The sequence below is a fragment of the Lissotriton vulgaris genome, chromosome 12 (assembly GCF_964263255.1).
Source record: "Lissotriton vulgaris chromosome 12, aLisVul1.2, whole genome shotgun sequence".
Lineage (NCBI taxonomy): Eukaryota > Metazoa > Chordata > Amphibia > Caudata > Salamandridae > Lissotriton > Lissotriton vulgaris.
Window position 1 is genome coordinate 49,363,340 of NC_141700.1, and position 17,177 is coordinate 49,380,516.

At 48.7% G+C, this 17,177-nt stretch overlaps 1 protein-coding gene across 1 annotated transcript in view; it reads right to left on the reverse strand.

The window, feature by feature from the left end:
* The window catches only part of COMP (cartilage oligomeric matrix protein), a 125,924-nt gene that overhangs the window by 54,119 nt on the left and 54,628 nt on the right, over positions 1-17,177 (reverse strand). The window contains exons 6-11 of the mRNA XM_086947033.1: positions 15,731-15,805; positions 14,925-15,077; positions 11,638-11,742; positions 11,441-11,548; positions 8,615-8,774; positions 1,078-1,196 (exon numbers count right to left, since the gene is read on the reverse strand). Coding sequence (XP_086803159.1) covers positions 1,078-1,196; positions 8,615-8,774; positions 11,441-11,548; positions 11,638-11,742; positions 14,925-15,077; positions 15,731-15,805 — 720 coding nt within the window. The remainder of the gene's footprint in view (positions 1-1,077; positions 1,197-8,614; positions 8,775-11,440; positions 11,549-11,637; positions 11,743-14,924; positions 15,078-15,730; positions 15,806-17,177) is intronic.

Sequence of the window (17,177 nt, forward strand, 5' to 3'; positions counted from 1 at the left end):
GACGGCCTCCTTCTTCAGGTGTTTAGCGTTTGAGGTCTCTGGACTTCCTTTGCTACCGATATCTGTGAGGGTGGACGATAGGCCCTAGTGCTGTGTCCGTCTGCAGCTACCCCAGCTGACCAATTGCCTGCTCCCTGTGCCCCTGCCATGCGGCAACCCAGTGACACAGTTTAGGCAGCTCTTTTCCTCAGCTATTGTGCTTTCAAGGGGTCTTTTATGTGCTGTGTCCGCCATTTTAGCCCCTGTGCTCCTGCCGTGAGGCATCCCAAGTATACAGTTTGAGTTTCCCTGCCCGATCCACTCTGTAGCTGCGTTGCCTGCCTTTTTTGGTGCTGGTGGGTGGGCCAAACTGCTGAGGTCAGACAGTGGCCAAGGTCCAGCGCCCTGGCTTTTGATCTCCTGACCTCCACGCCCCACCCTACCTAACTGGTCACTTGAAATCACATGGACAACTGCCTGCGTGCATTTTCGCAGGCTTCCTGGCCTCACACTCCCGAGTGGTCCCGCCCTCGGTAAGGGTTATTTTGCGCCCCCCTAATTGGTCCGGCAATGCCTCACTGTCCCGTGACCAAAAATAAGGCAACAGGCCTTCTCAGTCTACGCGCTGAGGATGTGGAACGACATCCCGTATCCATCGGGACAGCCCCAATCCTGCTCCAATTTATGGAAGAGTTAAACATGCACCTCTTTAATGAACCCTACTTTGTCATGATGCAGTAACAGTCACTTCTTCTCTTAAAATCACGTTCTTCCTCAAAACAATCCCAGGTCTCAAAACCCACTTGGCCTTATAATAAGAGGAAGCAATGTCAAGTGAAGAAAGGAAGCATCACTCTCCTTCGTAGGAGGGTGCTGACCTCCTTGGAACACACTTCATCCTCAAAGCAAGAAAAAACCTCCAGTGGGATCACCGACTGTGAAAACCTTCCCCACCATCCTAAAGTTTATCTTCATTCATTTTAACAGGTTCACCCCTAAAACCACTCAATCTCACCCTCCTTGGCAACTGAAAGTTGAGAGACAGGCTTAAATCCCTCCTATCAATCTCTCATTTAACAGACTGAACTTTATTTTTACCTGGTCGGGGTTCCTGATGTCGGGGCAGCTGTCGCACACGTCCCCTACACCATCACCGTCGATGTCTTTTTGGTCGCGGTTTGAGATTCGTCTGCAGTTGTCCAGTATGTTCTTGATCCCTGTAACAAGATGGCGCCTGTAAGGTTACTTTTATGTCATAGTTCAGATGGTACAAGTTCCTTCAATGTACAATTTAGCAATTAAAAGATTTCATTAAATTATAATCAAAAGTGGCAAAACGTTTGTGTCTCAATAACTTTCTGTTAATAGAGACAACTCTGTCTTTATGCCGAGTTTGCTTAGGCCTACTTGCGATTTTTTTTTTTTAACGGATTTTATTTGTCTGGACACACATACGATGCATTGCCCCGAATACCGGGGATCACTGCAAACAGTAACATATCATGAATACAAGTGACAGACTTTTAGCAGAAAACAAAATCCCGACCCCCCCTTCCACCCCTCCCCCCAAGTGCGCACCTGTTGAAGTAAGGACGGAATAAAGGCACATAATGCATACGGAATTAAGCCAGGACACAGTACAAGAGCATCAAATGTCTGAACGTTAAGGCAGCAAGAGCGCAGCTCACTCTGGTGGCGGGTCCAGGTCCAGCCCCCGATAGTCAGCCCACCTTTTCCAGATCTTGAAATGCTTGCCAGGGCAACCCCTGGCCAGGAACACAGGTTGCTCCAGACCCATAGAAAAGTCCATACCATTCTTCCAGGCAGCCAAAGGCGGGGGCTGGCCCACTTTCCAAGCTCGAGCAATGTCTCATTTGGCCAAGGTAATGCCCAGCAGCAACAAGTGGCGTTTGTATCGATTACCCCCATGCCCCTCCATGACGCGGAGCAGTGCCAATCTAGGATCCAGAGGAAGCACCCAAGCCAGCACCTCCGACAAACTCCAAAATACTCCCTCCCAGAACCTCTGTAGTGCCGAACGGCTCCAGACAGTATGCAATAGAGTGCCAACCTCTGCCCCACACCTAAGGCATTCCGGGGAACCCACCATTCCCGCCTGCCATAAGCGCTGCCGTGTGAAATATGTGCGGTGTAAGTACTTAAATTGGATCAGGCGCAGATGAGTGGAAATTGCGGCTGTCCGCGGGCTCGCCAGAGCCTCATTCCAGTCTTCCTCCTCAAGGTCTCCAACATCCTCCTCCCAGTGAGCTTTAAGTCTAGAAAGGTCAGTCGAGCTGTGATGGACCAGTATCTAATAGATGCATGAGAGCGTCTTGTCCGGCAACTCACCCATTAACAGTTTAGCTTCCAGCGGGCTAAAGTCAGGGAGCTGCTCCAGAGCAGCCAGATAGGGCATCAGGGCGTGTCGGAACTGAAGGTATCTATAGAATTGGCTACGAGGCATCGCAAATTCCTCTTGCAGGTCTTGAAAAGACTTCAGAGAGCAGCCTGACATTACATCCCCCAAGGAGGATATATCAATAGCGCCCCAGCTCCGGAAGCCCTGGAGTGCAGATAGGTGAGGCAGGCGACCATTGGCCCACAAAAGAGTTTCCTGAGTAAGCACGTTTCACCAACCTATCGGCGGAGGGCCTGCCTCCAGACATAAAATATGACCTGGGTGGCTGAGGGAAGGCAGTGCCGGAGCGCGGCCGAGTACAGCAGGGTATGAACCGAAACCGAGCCTATAAGAAATCTTTCAACCGCGTAAGCGGGGTCCCTCCTGTCGCCATTCCACCAGTCGTTTAGGACCAGTAGATGCACAGCCTGGTAGTAAGAGAGGACATCCGACGTGGCCAAGCCTCCCATGTAAGTGGAGCGAAAACAGGTCCGTAGAGCCACTCACGCAATCCCACCCTCCCACAGGAATCCACTCAGCGCCGAGTTAACCGACTGGAACCAGCGCGGCGGAACCCGATAGGGGTGGTTTTGGAGTTGGTACACTAAGCGCGGAAGAGTCACCATTTTGAAGATGGCAGATCTGCCATAGATGGTCAATGGCATGCGGGACCACACCTTCATATCCTCGCGTGCACGGTCCCAAACTGGGGTCAGGTTGCGCTCTCAGGAGACCGCTGCCTCTTCTGACAAAAACACCCCCAGGTATTTCACTCCACCCCTCGCAATTTGAAGGCCCGTCGCCCACTCCCCGGCTTGATCCTGCCTGCCCAGCAACCACAGTGTGGACTTCGCAGGATTCATATAGAGGCCCGAGGTTTCACCAAAAATCTGGAGGATGCGTAGCAGCCGCGGCCCGAGCCGTCCAGGTCAGTTAGAAAGAACAGCACATCATCAGCGTAAAACGCTATTTTATCCCCAAGGCCCACCGACCATCGGAATCCCTTGAGCTGGGCATCTATGCGCACCCACGCCGCGAGTGGCTCCATAGCGAGCGCAAATAGATAGGGAGACGGGGGACATCCCTGCCGCGTCCCCCGACGAACCGGAAAGCGGCTCGAAATTGCCCCCCCGACAAGCAAGGCAGTGAGGTCCGTATATAGAAGCCGCACATATGCCAGGAAGCGCGGGCCGAGGTTGAGGCGCTCCATTACGGCAAATAAATAGACCCATCTCAGTGAGTCAAAGGCATGGTCCATATCAGCAAGGAATAATACCGCCGGCTCTCCAAGGGTCCGCCATGCGGAAACGGCAACATGAGCGCGCCGAATATTATGGCGGGTGGCCCTCTGGGGCATAAAGCCCCCCTGATCTGGGTGCACTAGCTCCGCGATGTGGGGCTTGAGGCGATTGGCTAAGACTTTGGTGAGGACCTTGGCTTCGGTGATTAATAAGGATATTGGGCGATAGGACGCATGGCTCTCCGGGGGCTGGCTGGCCCGGCTTCAAAAAGACCACCACCACTGCATGACGCCAACCTGCCGGGAGAGCACCCCCCTCGCGGGCCTCCTCTATGACCGGCCGGAGTCGTGGTCCCAACTGAATAAAAAATCTCAAAAAAAACCTCGCAGGGAAACCATTCGGTCCTGGTGCCTTGCCAGGGTCCAATTCGCCCAAGGCCGCACCTATCTCATCATCCGTCAATGGTCCATCCAGCAAATCCCGTACTTCGTCAGACACCGCCCATGGGGGGAGGTCATCGATGAAACGTTGGACCATATCAGCCGGCAAGCTCTCCCGTGGCACATATAATTCCTCGTAGTAGAGAGCAAAGCTTTCGGCAATTGCCCTCCAGCTCCGCCTCACGTCGCACAAGGTCTTTCCGCCATTCTCTACGGGCCGCCGCGCACCAAGAAATATCAACAACTCGCATAGTCAGCTTAAGGGCCTCCCAGATGTTAGTCTGAGAGTCAACGGAGCCCACATTGGACTCCAGATATTGGTCCAGTTCCCGGGACATGTGAGCCCTGTAGTCTTCTTGTGTCAGGTGCCATCCCGACAGGCACCACCTAAATGGCTGCCTGGCCACACCTGCATTAAAGGTGAGTGCTACTGGCGAGTGGTCGGACAAGGTCCTCGGTAGAATGTACACTGACACTATTCGAGAGGTCAGCCCCCTCGGTACAAAGATGTAATCAAGTCTAGAGAATGAATCATGTACAGCAGAAAAATATGTGTATTCCCTCCCCACATTATGCATGTAGCACCACGTGTCCGTCCAGTCCAGCCCTGTCGCCAAGGCATGCAATTTAGTGGCAGGATCTCCCTCGTCCCCCCTCCCAGCAGCCACCCCACTACGCCACCTATCCACACTCAAGTCTATAACATTGTTCCAATCCCCACCCACCACGGAGAGGGTGACAGGCATATCGCCCCAAAGGGACATAATCTTCTCAACCAGGGGCCGCTGTAAAGGAGGCAGGGCATAAACACTACCCAGGGTCACTATGTCACCCCTATCCTACCCTGCACAAAGACATACCTACCCTGTGTGTCCGTCCAAGCCCGCCCATGTGTGTAGGAAACCCTGCGATGAATCAGGATGGCCACCCCCCTGGAGCCCCTAGTGAAGTCCGAAAGGTATACCTGCATGTATCCAAACCGTTGAAGGCACAGTATCTTCGTACCTAGCAAGTGTGTTTCCTGAAGGAGCAGGACATCAGCCCCCCCCCCCTCTTAGCATGCCGGAGAACAGCCCCCTCTTCACCTTGTCCAGCAACCAACGCACATTCCAGCTCACTATACACAAGGAACCAAGGCCTACGCTCCCCTCCCTACCACCCGCAGGCATAAGACTAAAACATTACATAAATGACAAGCTTCCTGAGGACCCAGCACAAACGGTATGCATCCAATAAGCAACAACATAGCTAGCGCACCCACCCCCTCCCACCCACCCCCAACCCCATTGCCCCCCACCCTGCACCTCCCGAACATGGAAGCACCTATCGCGGCCAGGCAGCGGCTCGGACGCCAATGGGGGACCCTAATCCGCCCCTTCCAATGGATCCCCAAGTGGCAGCCCATCAAGACAGGTCCCCCACTCCCCCAACGCCCCCATCAACTAGAGCGGGCAACCAGCCCTCGATACCTGAGCACCTGGGCGTCCATAATGTCCATCAACAATGTCCCGGGGTGAAAGTACAAGCGTTCAAGTCCCTTCCTGCCGCTGTCGATCCGGCGCCAGACTCCCCTGGCGCCGCTCAGAGCCCGAGCCCCGGCCCGAGCGCGATGTTCTGCGGCGGCGCCGCTGGCTTCTGAGGCCCTCCCGGCCCACACCACTCGCTGACGAATCTGATTCTCCCCCCGGGCCGTGGTGACCCGGACTTTCACCGTTTCATCGGTCCACTGGAAGACCTCCTCGGGGGAATCGAAGAACAGCGTGCAGGACTGGAAGATGACTCGCAACCGCGCCGGATACAGCAAGGCATACTGGATGTTAAGGCCACGGAAACGGGCCTTGGCAGCGAGGAAAGACTGATGCTGCTGCACGAGGCGCGTGTAGTCGGGGAAAATGAGGATGGTGGCATTCTCATGCATGAGAGGTTCCATCGCCCTCGCCTGACGCAAGATAGTGTCCCTGTCCGCATAGTTCAGGAATCTAACTATAATGGGCCGTGGACGTGCTCCGGTAGGGGGCTTCTGCCTAAGCGTCCGGTGGGCCCGCTCCACCACAAAGCAGCGGGATAGAGCGTCCGAGGGAAGCCAGCTTTCCAACCATTGTGCCAAGAAGTGCTCCCCGTTCTTGCCCTCGCATCCCTCTGGAAATCCCACAAAGTGCAGGTTGTTCCTCCGAGCACGCCCCTCTACGTCCTCGACCCTCATGGCGAGGCCCTTCTGTGTCTTTTCCATGGCAGCCACTTTCTTCTTAAGCACGGACACGTCGTCTTCAACCTCGGATATGCGCATCTCTGTGCCCGTGATCCGCTTCACTGCGTTCCTCAGGTCTTGCCGGAGCAGCAACACATCGGAGCCGACTGCCCCAATCTTGGCATCCAGTGCGTCTCTCAACACTGGTATAGCCGCCAGCAGCGCCACGTTGTCTGGCTCGGAGGTCTGCGGCCCCCACTGCTGCCCGCCGCCTGGCCCACCTCCGTATATTTGTCCAGAGTCCCTTGATTGGTATGGCCTCCATGAGTCATCGTGGCCGCAGAAACTATGGTAGGCACACGGACTCCACACACTAACGATCGCTTGTCAACCAGTAGGCAGGCGAGCGAACAGGGTATGCCCCAGACTAGGGCACTCCCCCCTCAGCAGACGTCTCTTTCGCGTGCAACAGCGCCAAAGGAAATGGCCACCGATCTCTCCAGCCTCACCACGACGTCGTCTAAACCCCACCGGCGCAGGGGCACACCACCTCCCCGTCAAGGAACAGCAACATCACTCCACAAGTTCGACCAGGTCCGGTGGGTACACTGCCTGGGTCAGAGCCAGCAGCTCGAGGCCTCAAGATGGCTGCCGGTCCGCCGGGCCGGCCTGGAGCCCGCGCCTGCCCGCTCTCTGCGCCTCCCGGCTCACATACAGTCTCACCGCCGTCAGTCTCAGGCTCCCGTCACCCCGTTTCCCTCCGGGCTGGGATCATGAAGATAGAGCGCTCCGCCCGCAGCGGCCGCGAGGTCCACCCGCAGGACAGGGGCCCACAGCGCCGGCCAGGCCAATTAATCGAGGTCCCGGCTCTGGAGTTGCGGAAGAGCGCAGGCCGCACGTTCTCTCTGGCTGCGCTCAGCTACGTTCCGGGAGCCCCCACCGGTTCCCGGGGACAGCAATCAGCGACTGTAGGCGTTAGCACCCCAGGATGCAAACCAAAAGTGCTCAGGGCAGGATATAACGAAGGATATGTATTGGGCTGGCCGGAGTGAGCTTAACACATAGCCGCCATCGCTGCCGGCCAAGCCACGCCCTCCTACTTGCGATTTTAGTTCTTGAATTTGGTCAATAAATGTTCCTGCAAATTTCCTTAGGGTGTGGACTGTAACACACTAAGTAAACAATTATTTTGGAAGTGTGCCATTCAACTTCTTTAACCAGACCAGTATTTGGTTAGTTCAAACCTACCTGCCCCTAACTATTTTCAAAGATGTCTATTATCTGTGGTCAGGACCGGCGTTTGCTTTTACAGCGCCCAAGGAGATTGTTTTGCACGAAAGCGCAAACGTTTTTTAAAAAAGGACTGCGGATTGAGCGGGTAAAGGAGGAGTGGATGTGGGAGTGAGCGGAGGGGAGAAAGGTGGAAAAACAGTGCACAAGGCAGACCGCAACAAATGGGGTGGGTGAAATAGCAATGCAGGTGAGAAGCGTACAATGGTTGGACCTGATGAGAAGAACATGGAGTGCGGAAGGTGGAGAGAAGCACTCGTGGGAGCAAGCAAGCAACACTCATGGGTAACAGCAACATGAAGCAAGGGAAAAGGTAGAAGGAGATAGCTGGCTAACATATACTCTCCTGGAGTGCTTAATCTAAAAAATCTAAAAAAAAAAAAAAGGTCGTTTCCTAAACGTGAGAAGTGGAAGGGCACAAGTCAGCCAAATCAAGAGGATGGTAAAGAGGTTGTGCTCCAGGGGAGGGACAAACATAAGATAGGACAGGATGGACAGAGCACGCCATCAAATGAGAAGCAAGGAAATGAGTGACAATAAAGGCAAACAACGGTAAGCAACGGACGAGCCTTCAAGCCCCCTGTGCCTTCTTGGTAAGCCCACAATAGGTCTTTTTCAACCTAACAGCGCGACCTAACAAGCACTTGCAAATCCAATACGTTTGGCCTTGGAAAGCCTGCAGTGCTTTTTTATTCCGTTTTGTACATATGTGAACAAATCGCAAAATAATTGCAAATGCATAAAAAATATAAAAATGAAAGAGACGCACACGATCCCCAGTCCTGAAATGAACTAATGTTCAGGCAGCTGTGCACATGTGATCAAGCAACATGCCATTCCTCAGAGTGTGAGAGAGCTAGTGGCTACAATGTGATGATCCACTGCCCTACGCTGTATACTGTGGTGGTTAAATGGTAATGTGAGTGACAATTGAACAGACCAATGGGTGAGGAGGGCTAACTGAAACTTTTTCTATGTTTGTATATATGTATGTATTTTTGTTATGAAGTTTTTAGAAAACGAAGGGTTGACAACACAGTTAAAGTTGTCTCTAGGCTAGGCCTAATAAATGACTCACCATCCCCATCAATATCGTCATCGCATTCATCGCCCGTCCCGTCTTGGTCAGTGTCTCGCTGGTCATCGTTTTTAGCATTCCGGCAGTTGTCGCACACGTCTCCAAAGTTGTCCTTATCTGCGTTCTTCTGCTCCATATTTCGTACAAAGACACAGTTATCCTGTCGGGAGGAAGTAACGCCAAGTCAGTTTTCATTGGGCACTCACAGCTCACAGTTTATAGGCAAAGAATCCTTTTTAAAGTTTGGTGGACATAGTACTCTGCCGAAAAAGGTGCTGACTATCCTATCTGCCAAACTCACAGTTCCCATGCTCTACGGGAAATCGCCATATTTCCACCGGTTGAGCCTCCGCTGGCTCCACCCTGTAGAACCGTTTGAGATTTTTGGTCAAAGTATCTGACACCACCTGCCATGTTTACGGTGAGTGGTCTGGAGTGTTGTTTTGGGGCCACTAGGGAAGGCCGATAACCCCAAACAGAGAAACAAATAAATGACCCCCGCTTGCTGCAGGATAAAACCTGGCTTGTCAGGGGCATTTAGTTTTATCTAGTGTTTCAACATAAAACTACAGCTTTGGGAGTTTATTTTTGAAAAACAAAAAACTTTGCGGTGTGGACGCACCAAACTCTGTACCCGCTCAGTAAAGCTTCAGAGGGGCCGTCATGGCGGCAGCATCCCTGTAGGCACAAATATCTCTGGCTGCTGGCGGAGATCTCTAAATATGAGGGACTGTAATCCGCCAGGGCAGCGGAGGACATCCCGCCAGTCTATCCAGAGTGGCACCCTTCATCTCCAATCTAGCAATGTCTTGGTTTCTAGTATGGTTTCTGCTATGTAGGGGGGGTCATGGCTGAGGGCCTTGTAAGTGAAGCAACAGGTCTTAAAGATGATGCAGGCTTGAAGGATAGTTGACTGGGGTCATGATGACAAACTTCTTCAAACATTTAATGAGACATGCTGCGTTTGTGTAGGATTCCTATAGGGCTGCCAGAGCCGGTGTTGGCAAAGCTGTCTAGAAATCAATCTAGGGAGGCAGAACTACAGACCACAAACCAACCATCTTAACGGTAAAAAAAGAAAACCTATGGAGGTATTCAACTTACCGTACTTTCACATTAACTAACACGAGCCATCTCTGAACTGGACAAACTAGACATTTCACAATTCTCTCATACACAGCTTAGCAATCACCTTATTAAAGGAACCCCAATAAAAGTTCATAAAGGGTGCCTAGATTATAAAACTGCTTTGGTGCCTTACTAATGGTAGAAGTACTACACAAATGCTGAAGGCATAACTTGACGTACAATATGCAAGGACAAATATGTATTTGCTGGCTGCCGTCCGGTTGTCACTATCCGTCAGTGAGTAGATGAGCAGCCATTTTGTTGCTAATCTGTGTTACAGTGATGAGGAGAAGAACCTTTTTGCTGTTCTAAGATCCGAACTGGTACTCCATCTTGGTTGCTGTCCTAAGCGTGAGGGCCAAAACAGTGCTTAATTTGTAAACAAATAAGTGCCAGGGCTCTCGGCAGGAGGCCTCCGCAGCTTGCTCCACCCATTACCCCTGCCAGGGATGCCTATGACAGTACCAACACAACTACTAACCTTCACACTGCTACAAGTGTGACAATTCTGACTTTTCCAGGCCCCCAAATCCATTAGAATGGCTTTGGTGGGAGGTAATTGTCATTTATAATGTATATTGAATTGATAATCCACTTGTTGTTGTGGCCATCTCTAAATAAGACAAACAGCACCACCATGTGGCTGACTGTCATGAGGGCCAGTGTTGGCAATTAAGTGCCAGTGCCAACCATGGGAACACACCTGCTCAAATTAAGCACTTGCCTAGCATAGACCTACAGATGTGCTGAAGGATTTACCAGAGTATCAGCAGGAAAAGTACCTGCATAGTCTTTGGACACTGTGCACAGAAGACAGAAGCCTTTTACCACACATTCTGCTGATAGAAAGACTGCAACAACATGTCAGGAACATTTCCATGTATCTTTCGGTTAATTCTAAACTACAGCATGTAGTAAACTACAGATTCCTTTCATTACAATTTTTACTGGCCAAAGACTGCAAAAACCGTCAAGATGCTACTAGTTTATAACCCAGATATTTCAGTCAAAGTTTTTTGTCTCATTGATACATTTCTTTTAAATTGAGTGCAAGTCTTTTGACAGTGCCTGATTTTTACGAACTGTGTCTCAACCTGGTTCTAAAGAGAAGCATGTTTTGCTCAGACAGCTACTAAAGGCAAGCACAAAGAGCCTTCAGGAAGCTTTCCCTCTCACTTCTTGCTGCCCTACCCCGCCTATCCCTTGCAGGACATGCATACCCATTTAAAGAGAGCTGTGCACCTACTTTTGTCTACATGCAGATTACTTTTCCACATGGATAAATCTCTTCCACTGCACCCCGTTGAGTTTGGAGGCGATCCCAACCTTCACACACACACGCCAACTTTTTATTGGAGTACATGGACCCATGTTCCCAGATCCAAACACCACCTGCAGTTTAACTGTGAATGCCACAGAGTTCCAAATTGGTGGCAGCTTTCAGATGTTTTGCATCGGCAGACGCCATACCTCTCCTTTTCCTCTACATACGTCTTCCTAATCAAGGATTAGGGAAAAGCAGATACAATGGAGCGGATAATTGTGTTAAGAGGAAAAGAGGGAGAGAGAAGTATTTGAGCAGCAAAGGTTAACTTTTTTGAGCTAACATGCACAAAGAAAATCACAGCCATAGAGAGGGAGGGATCTACGAAAAATTTAACATTACGGGTACATTTTAGGGATAAATAAATTTCCAACCTCCGAGTTTAATATCCCATCACCGTCAGCGTCATCGTCGCAGGCATCTCCAATGCCGTCCCTGTCGGCGTCCTCCTGGCCAGAGTTTGGCACGGTCACGCAGTTATCCTAGGAAAGGGGTACATTAATAGACTGTTAATTCATTGTGTTAATCTGGGTTATGCACAGTTTGTTCAGGGTTGACATGTTACTCTCACCTTTTTACAGTTTCTTTCAGAGCATCGCAGTTTTTCATCGGGGAATCCATCGATGTCCGTGTCGCGCCCGCAGAGGAAGCCATTTCCAGCCCAGCCGACATCACACTGCATGGACACAGAAGAGTGTTAGCGTCCCTACTCTCTCACTCTCATAGACTTGTCTTCAAACACTACCAGAAGTGTGCCATGTGTTGTAGTAACTGGGTCCAATTCACAAAGCTTTTGATGTGACTTACTCTTGTAAACCTCCTGCCTTGCTCCTCAATTCCAACCGTAATCCAGGAAGAGTTCTGGCTTGTTCCTTTAACCCCTTCGCCGCAGTGGTAATTACCCCGCTGTGCTGGGGGGGGGGGGCACAGCGCCCCGGTGCTCGTGGCGAGCTCAACTCGTCATGAGCCATGGTGGCCGTGTGCTCATGACGAGCTGAGCTCGTCACGGCCACACCCGTTTTCATAGAACTCTCAGCACAGCGGGGAAATTATCCCCGCGTGTGAGCGTTCTGACCGTTATGACGAGCTCAGCTCGTCATGAGCACACGGCCACCGTGGCTCATGACGAGCTGAGTTCGTCATCAGCACCGATGGAGTTAATCCAGGAGTACGTCAAACCTGCTCGCCACCGTTCCTTCTCCTACCTCACTGCCAAGTCCTGGAATGGCCTTCCTCTCTACCTCCGGACATCAACCTTGACCTACGAAGCTGCTCGCACCCCCAGCGCCTTGAGACCCTTATGGGTGAGTAGCACACTTAAAAAAAGCCTGATTGAATGATTGACCCTCGCTAGTGGATTTAAGGAGGATACTCAAGACTTGACTTTTCGACGGAGCCCAGCAACCCAGCGCCTGGAGAACCCTCATGGTTGATCAGCAGTGCTCTACACATATTGACTGATTGCAAAATGCGTGCATTACAGAACCAAATTTGCGTCTGACTTGGAATTAACCGCTTCCATACGGCACACATTTACCTGCTGTGCGGGCCAATTTTACGCGTGCGCAAATCGGATGCCCCCAGCCGTCCGATGCACACGCAGACCGTGACGTTAGACGGCCGGGGGCGTCCGACGCATGGAAGAGGTTAACTTCTTTGTATTTTGCATAGATGTTGTCTGTCACAGGCGGAAACCCAATACACATTGCAGTACTGGCATTTGTGAGTGCAGATTAAAGGGAAAATAGTGAGAAATTATTAGAGCCGGTTACACAGGACGAAATATTTTAGAACGAAAACGGCCTGATAAAGATCAACAAAGAAACACATGCATTATTCATGTAACACTGAAAAGAACAAAGATTTAAAAAAAAATACCAGAGGAGCAAATGCACAGCAGGAGAGATGATAATAAACACAGTATATTTAAATGTAGCATAAAAATGTGAAATGTGTCAAAACCTTCAAATATTTTATTCTAACACATCTCTGGATGGCTCCATCGGCGAAATGGATTGAGCAGACCTAGAATCACAAGCCTGGTGGTGTTTGAGCAACAGTGTGTGTGTGCTTCCTCTGGCCAGGTGCTCTTGGAAATGCATTTTTGGCACAGGCATGGGAAGAAAACACCCATAAAATAGATGGGGGGAGGGGAGGGGGCTACAGGACCGAAAGTTTCTCAAAGGGGGAAATATATCCCTATGAAGAAAAGATTCACAATGGGGTTTTGTGTAATATTTCCATGAGCATTCTCACATTAAGAAATTAATAACATTGCTTTTTGTTTGGGAAAGTCAGAAATTTCCAGAAGTTTTTGAAATTTCTGTGAATTCTTAAAAATGTCATACAGAGGAGTGTCCCCACAGGCACATATGTCCATAGTGTGCTCCGCGTAGTAGGCCAGACCTAAAGGTGCCAGCGGTAGAAAATTAAAATGATGAGTCAGCACCTCTACCTATCCCCCCCAAGAGCCTTATTCCTTTGGGATTGAGGGAGGATACGCAGAGCTTCAGTTTAGCTTTTTTTTCTTTTGGGAAGTAATGCCACTCTCTGGTTATTATTTTAGAAGTCAGTCCATTTTTTTAGAAGTGTAAATTCTAGAAATGGCCTCCAAAAAAGTCACTCGTTGAGAATAGCTCCTGGCAGGATGCCTTCGATTTAGGATTTTCGATTTTGAGAGCAAATCAGAGGCCAGCGCCTTCGAAGGGATTTGTAAACACACTCGGTATCTGGGTCAGGAAGTGTGGAGTGATTGGTGGAAGCCATTGCAAGAAAAAAGCCCAAAGGCTCCAAAACTGGAAGAAATAATTTAAATGCAGTCCAATCAATGGAACTCCTTGACAGGGCCAGCTTTAGGGCGGTGCGACTGGTGCAGCAGCACTGGGCGCTGACCTGGAGAGGGTGCACCGACCCCAGGGGGCGCTGTGTTTAGAAATAAAGTACGATATAAAAGCACCTATTGCAGAGTTCCTTGTGCGTCCAGCTTTCAGGCAGCAATAAAAATGTCATGATAACTCTTGTGAGTAATGTTCTCACTAGAGAGAGCGATGGGAGTTTTGTCTAGGAACACTTTTGACAATCCATAAAGTAGGGCAGAGGGTTAATGTGCCTGCTGCAAAGAACAGATCTGTATTTCATGTGGATAGCTGAGTGAATTTGTTATCCCAGCCTGTACCAGAGCTTTAAACCTAATAAAATATATGTGAGAGAGTGACTATGGAGAGAAAAGAGAGGAACATTTGCTGGGTGGAAGTGAGGGAATCCAAGGAGGGGGTAATACGGGGAGTTGCCAAAAAAGATCGTCACACCTGGTGCCATCGGCGCTAAACCCACCCTGCTCCGTGGCTTGCTGAGTCAGCAGTCTTTTAGAGGTTTTTCCTGGACTGTATCTAGACTCCAAAAAGGGTCTCAAAATGGCTTCAATGAAACACTGACCTCCCAGTTGTCGTACGCAGGTGGAAAAGTGTGGAGCACATGGCCTCCTAGGACAGCATTACGAGTGTCCCAACTCCTAACTGGTAATACCCGCATTACAATACCAGGGGTACCAGGTTGCGGTGCTACAGTGACTTTACAAGTTATTCCCCTAAAAACCACTATAGAATGTGGTATAACATGCAGAAATCAGTGAGCGCCTGTAATTCCAGACCATTTTTCGGGAAGTCCCCCAGGTAAGACCTGGACATTTTTTTTACATTTTTTTTAAATGTGGTAATACAGTGTGCGGTAATATCACAGGAGTTATATGTCAAATTCATGAATGAGAGCTACGTTGATTGTAAAGATTGTCAGCAGCAGATTAACACAGGCCTGGAAATATTACAACATTCATCAGAAGAGTCAAACCCTTGGAGTTACCATGCACAATGCAGTCCCATCGCGTTCAATGAAGCAGCTCGCTCGTTGGTGGCACGGGGTGGAGTGCACAGTTCCGCACGTTCGCTCCAACCTGCAGCCAGAGGTCTGGTCTCCAACGTAGCCAGGTTTACAGGGCCCACATTTGTATGATCCCTTAAATGAAGGGGAGAGGTTTCTATGGTGAAATACAGCTGTTTTTGATATACAACATCAAATCCAATGCGATTGTGTGCAAGCGAGAACATTTGCATACGTAAAGATATATAGGTCCAACAAAGGTCCACAAGAGAAGGATCCAGGACAGATTTTTCAGGCTAACCACTGGACTTGTAAATTATTTTCTTCTAGATAAATTGTTGGTCAATTTATGTTAATGGGGCTATCAGGATAGCCTGAAATTCTCGGGTGGAGAATATTTTTCAAGTAATGTAAATTACAATGTTCTCACTGATTGTAGATATGTACCCCGAAATTATATCTACAGAGTTAGTGGACCAAAACATTAGCCAGAAAAAACATACATCACAAGCTGAGTCAGTGTCATGGTACCTCAGACAAACCTTGCTTCCAACCTGAATAACCCCCAACACACTACAAGATATCAAACCTTATTCAGAACAAGTTTAAAGTTTGTGGGTGTCTGCAATTGTGGTTCTGTGTGGGCCAGTGTGTATTTTATTTTAAGTGTCACATTAAAAAGAAAAAACAACTCTAAAAAAAATAAAATATTAGGCTGCCATGTCATGCTTTTCCTCTGCCAATAGCAATAAACATGGTATCAAACAGAATGCATCGCCTGTATTTACCTGCGTGTTGATGCAGATTGAGTTTGGGACGCATACATTGTTCAGGCTTTCACATTCATCTATGTCACTGCATATCTACAAAAATAAAGAAAACTTTAAGTTTATTTATCAATGCTGCATTTTTAGTCATTTGTAAAGCATCAATGACCCAGTTTATCCAAAATTAAAACATTTGGTTTACCATTTGACGAGCCTTGAATGGAAGGAGATATGCGTTTTGTAAATCACATAGCATATTGTACAAACACTAGATTGCAGATTTACTATTAAAATGTGATGTGATGGAGGGCGCACTTCAGACAGGAAACTGAATTTTGTTCCTCTTGGAATTCTCTCCATACCTTGAGAGGTGTGTTTTCAGGCCTTCTGCAGTAATTCAACCTCATCACAAGATGGCGCCATAAGACTGCTGTCTTACAAGACTTACAAGCACTGGCCGGACCTTAGTATGTGCAGCGAAACACATCTGGGCAGCCACCAGCCCTAAGAGGCAACATCACTTCCAAACGTTAGCTAAATAAATGCCAATTGGCGTAACCAAATAAAACACAAGACATGTCGTCCACATGGACGCATATAAAGACTGAGTGACAGAAAGAAAAGAAGCCAACACCTTAATGGGAAATTAATTCACAAACTGGGACACAGAGGTTATATTTCAAAACGTGTATTTAGAGTAGGGGACACCAGCGTATGTCCAGGAGGATCCGATCCAAGTCAAATTTTCATGATCTGAAGAATAACTGTTCAGTTCTGTGTGCATCTCAGATAAGACGCTCAATGCAAATGTAAAAGCGTTCAACCGTGAATTAAAACATTTAGTGCTTGCATTGGCCTTATGTCAGTCAGTCAATGAAACTTTATTCGGTCTTTTACAACCATAAAAGGATACAAATAGGCAACATATCATTCAATAAAATAAGTGGTCGGAATGATAGAATAATCAGTACACATTCTTAAACCTATAATCCTCAAGACTTTAAAAATTATTTTAAAATGTTCTAAAAAAACAATTTTCATTTTTTACACTCGTAGACATTCGAATATTTCTCACTGCGTCACTTTTGCCCTTTCATAGCTCATTCTCCTTGTAACTTAGAATATCTAGTCACCATCAATACTCATTACATTTAAGGAACTCCTTAACTTTTTTTTATGTATTTCCCCAAGGCACAAGCTATATCTAAATTAACCATTTCCACTAAAAGGTTTACAGCTTGCGTCCTGTTTTTAATATCATATTTTTAAAAGGCATTGGCCTGCTGAATTGAGGTCCTACAACAATATTGAAATAAGTGTTCTAATTCTCATGGAATGTTTAAAAAAAAATCTGAATATGTTTTAATTGTCGTTTTGAAATGCTGACTAAGCCCGTGGATGTCGGGCACTGAGTGAATACGTGAATGCCGGGACTACTCGTAGCATCACGAGCAGCCCTTCCGAAGAT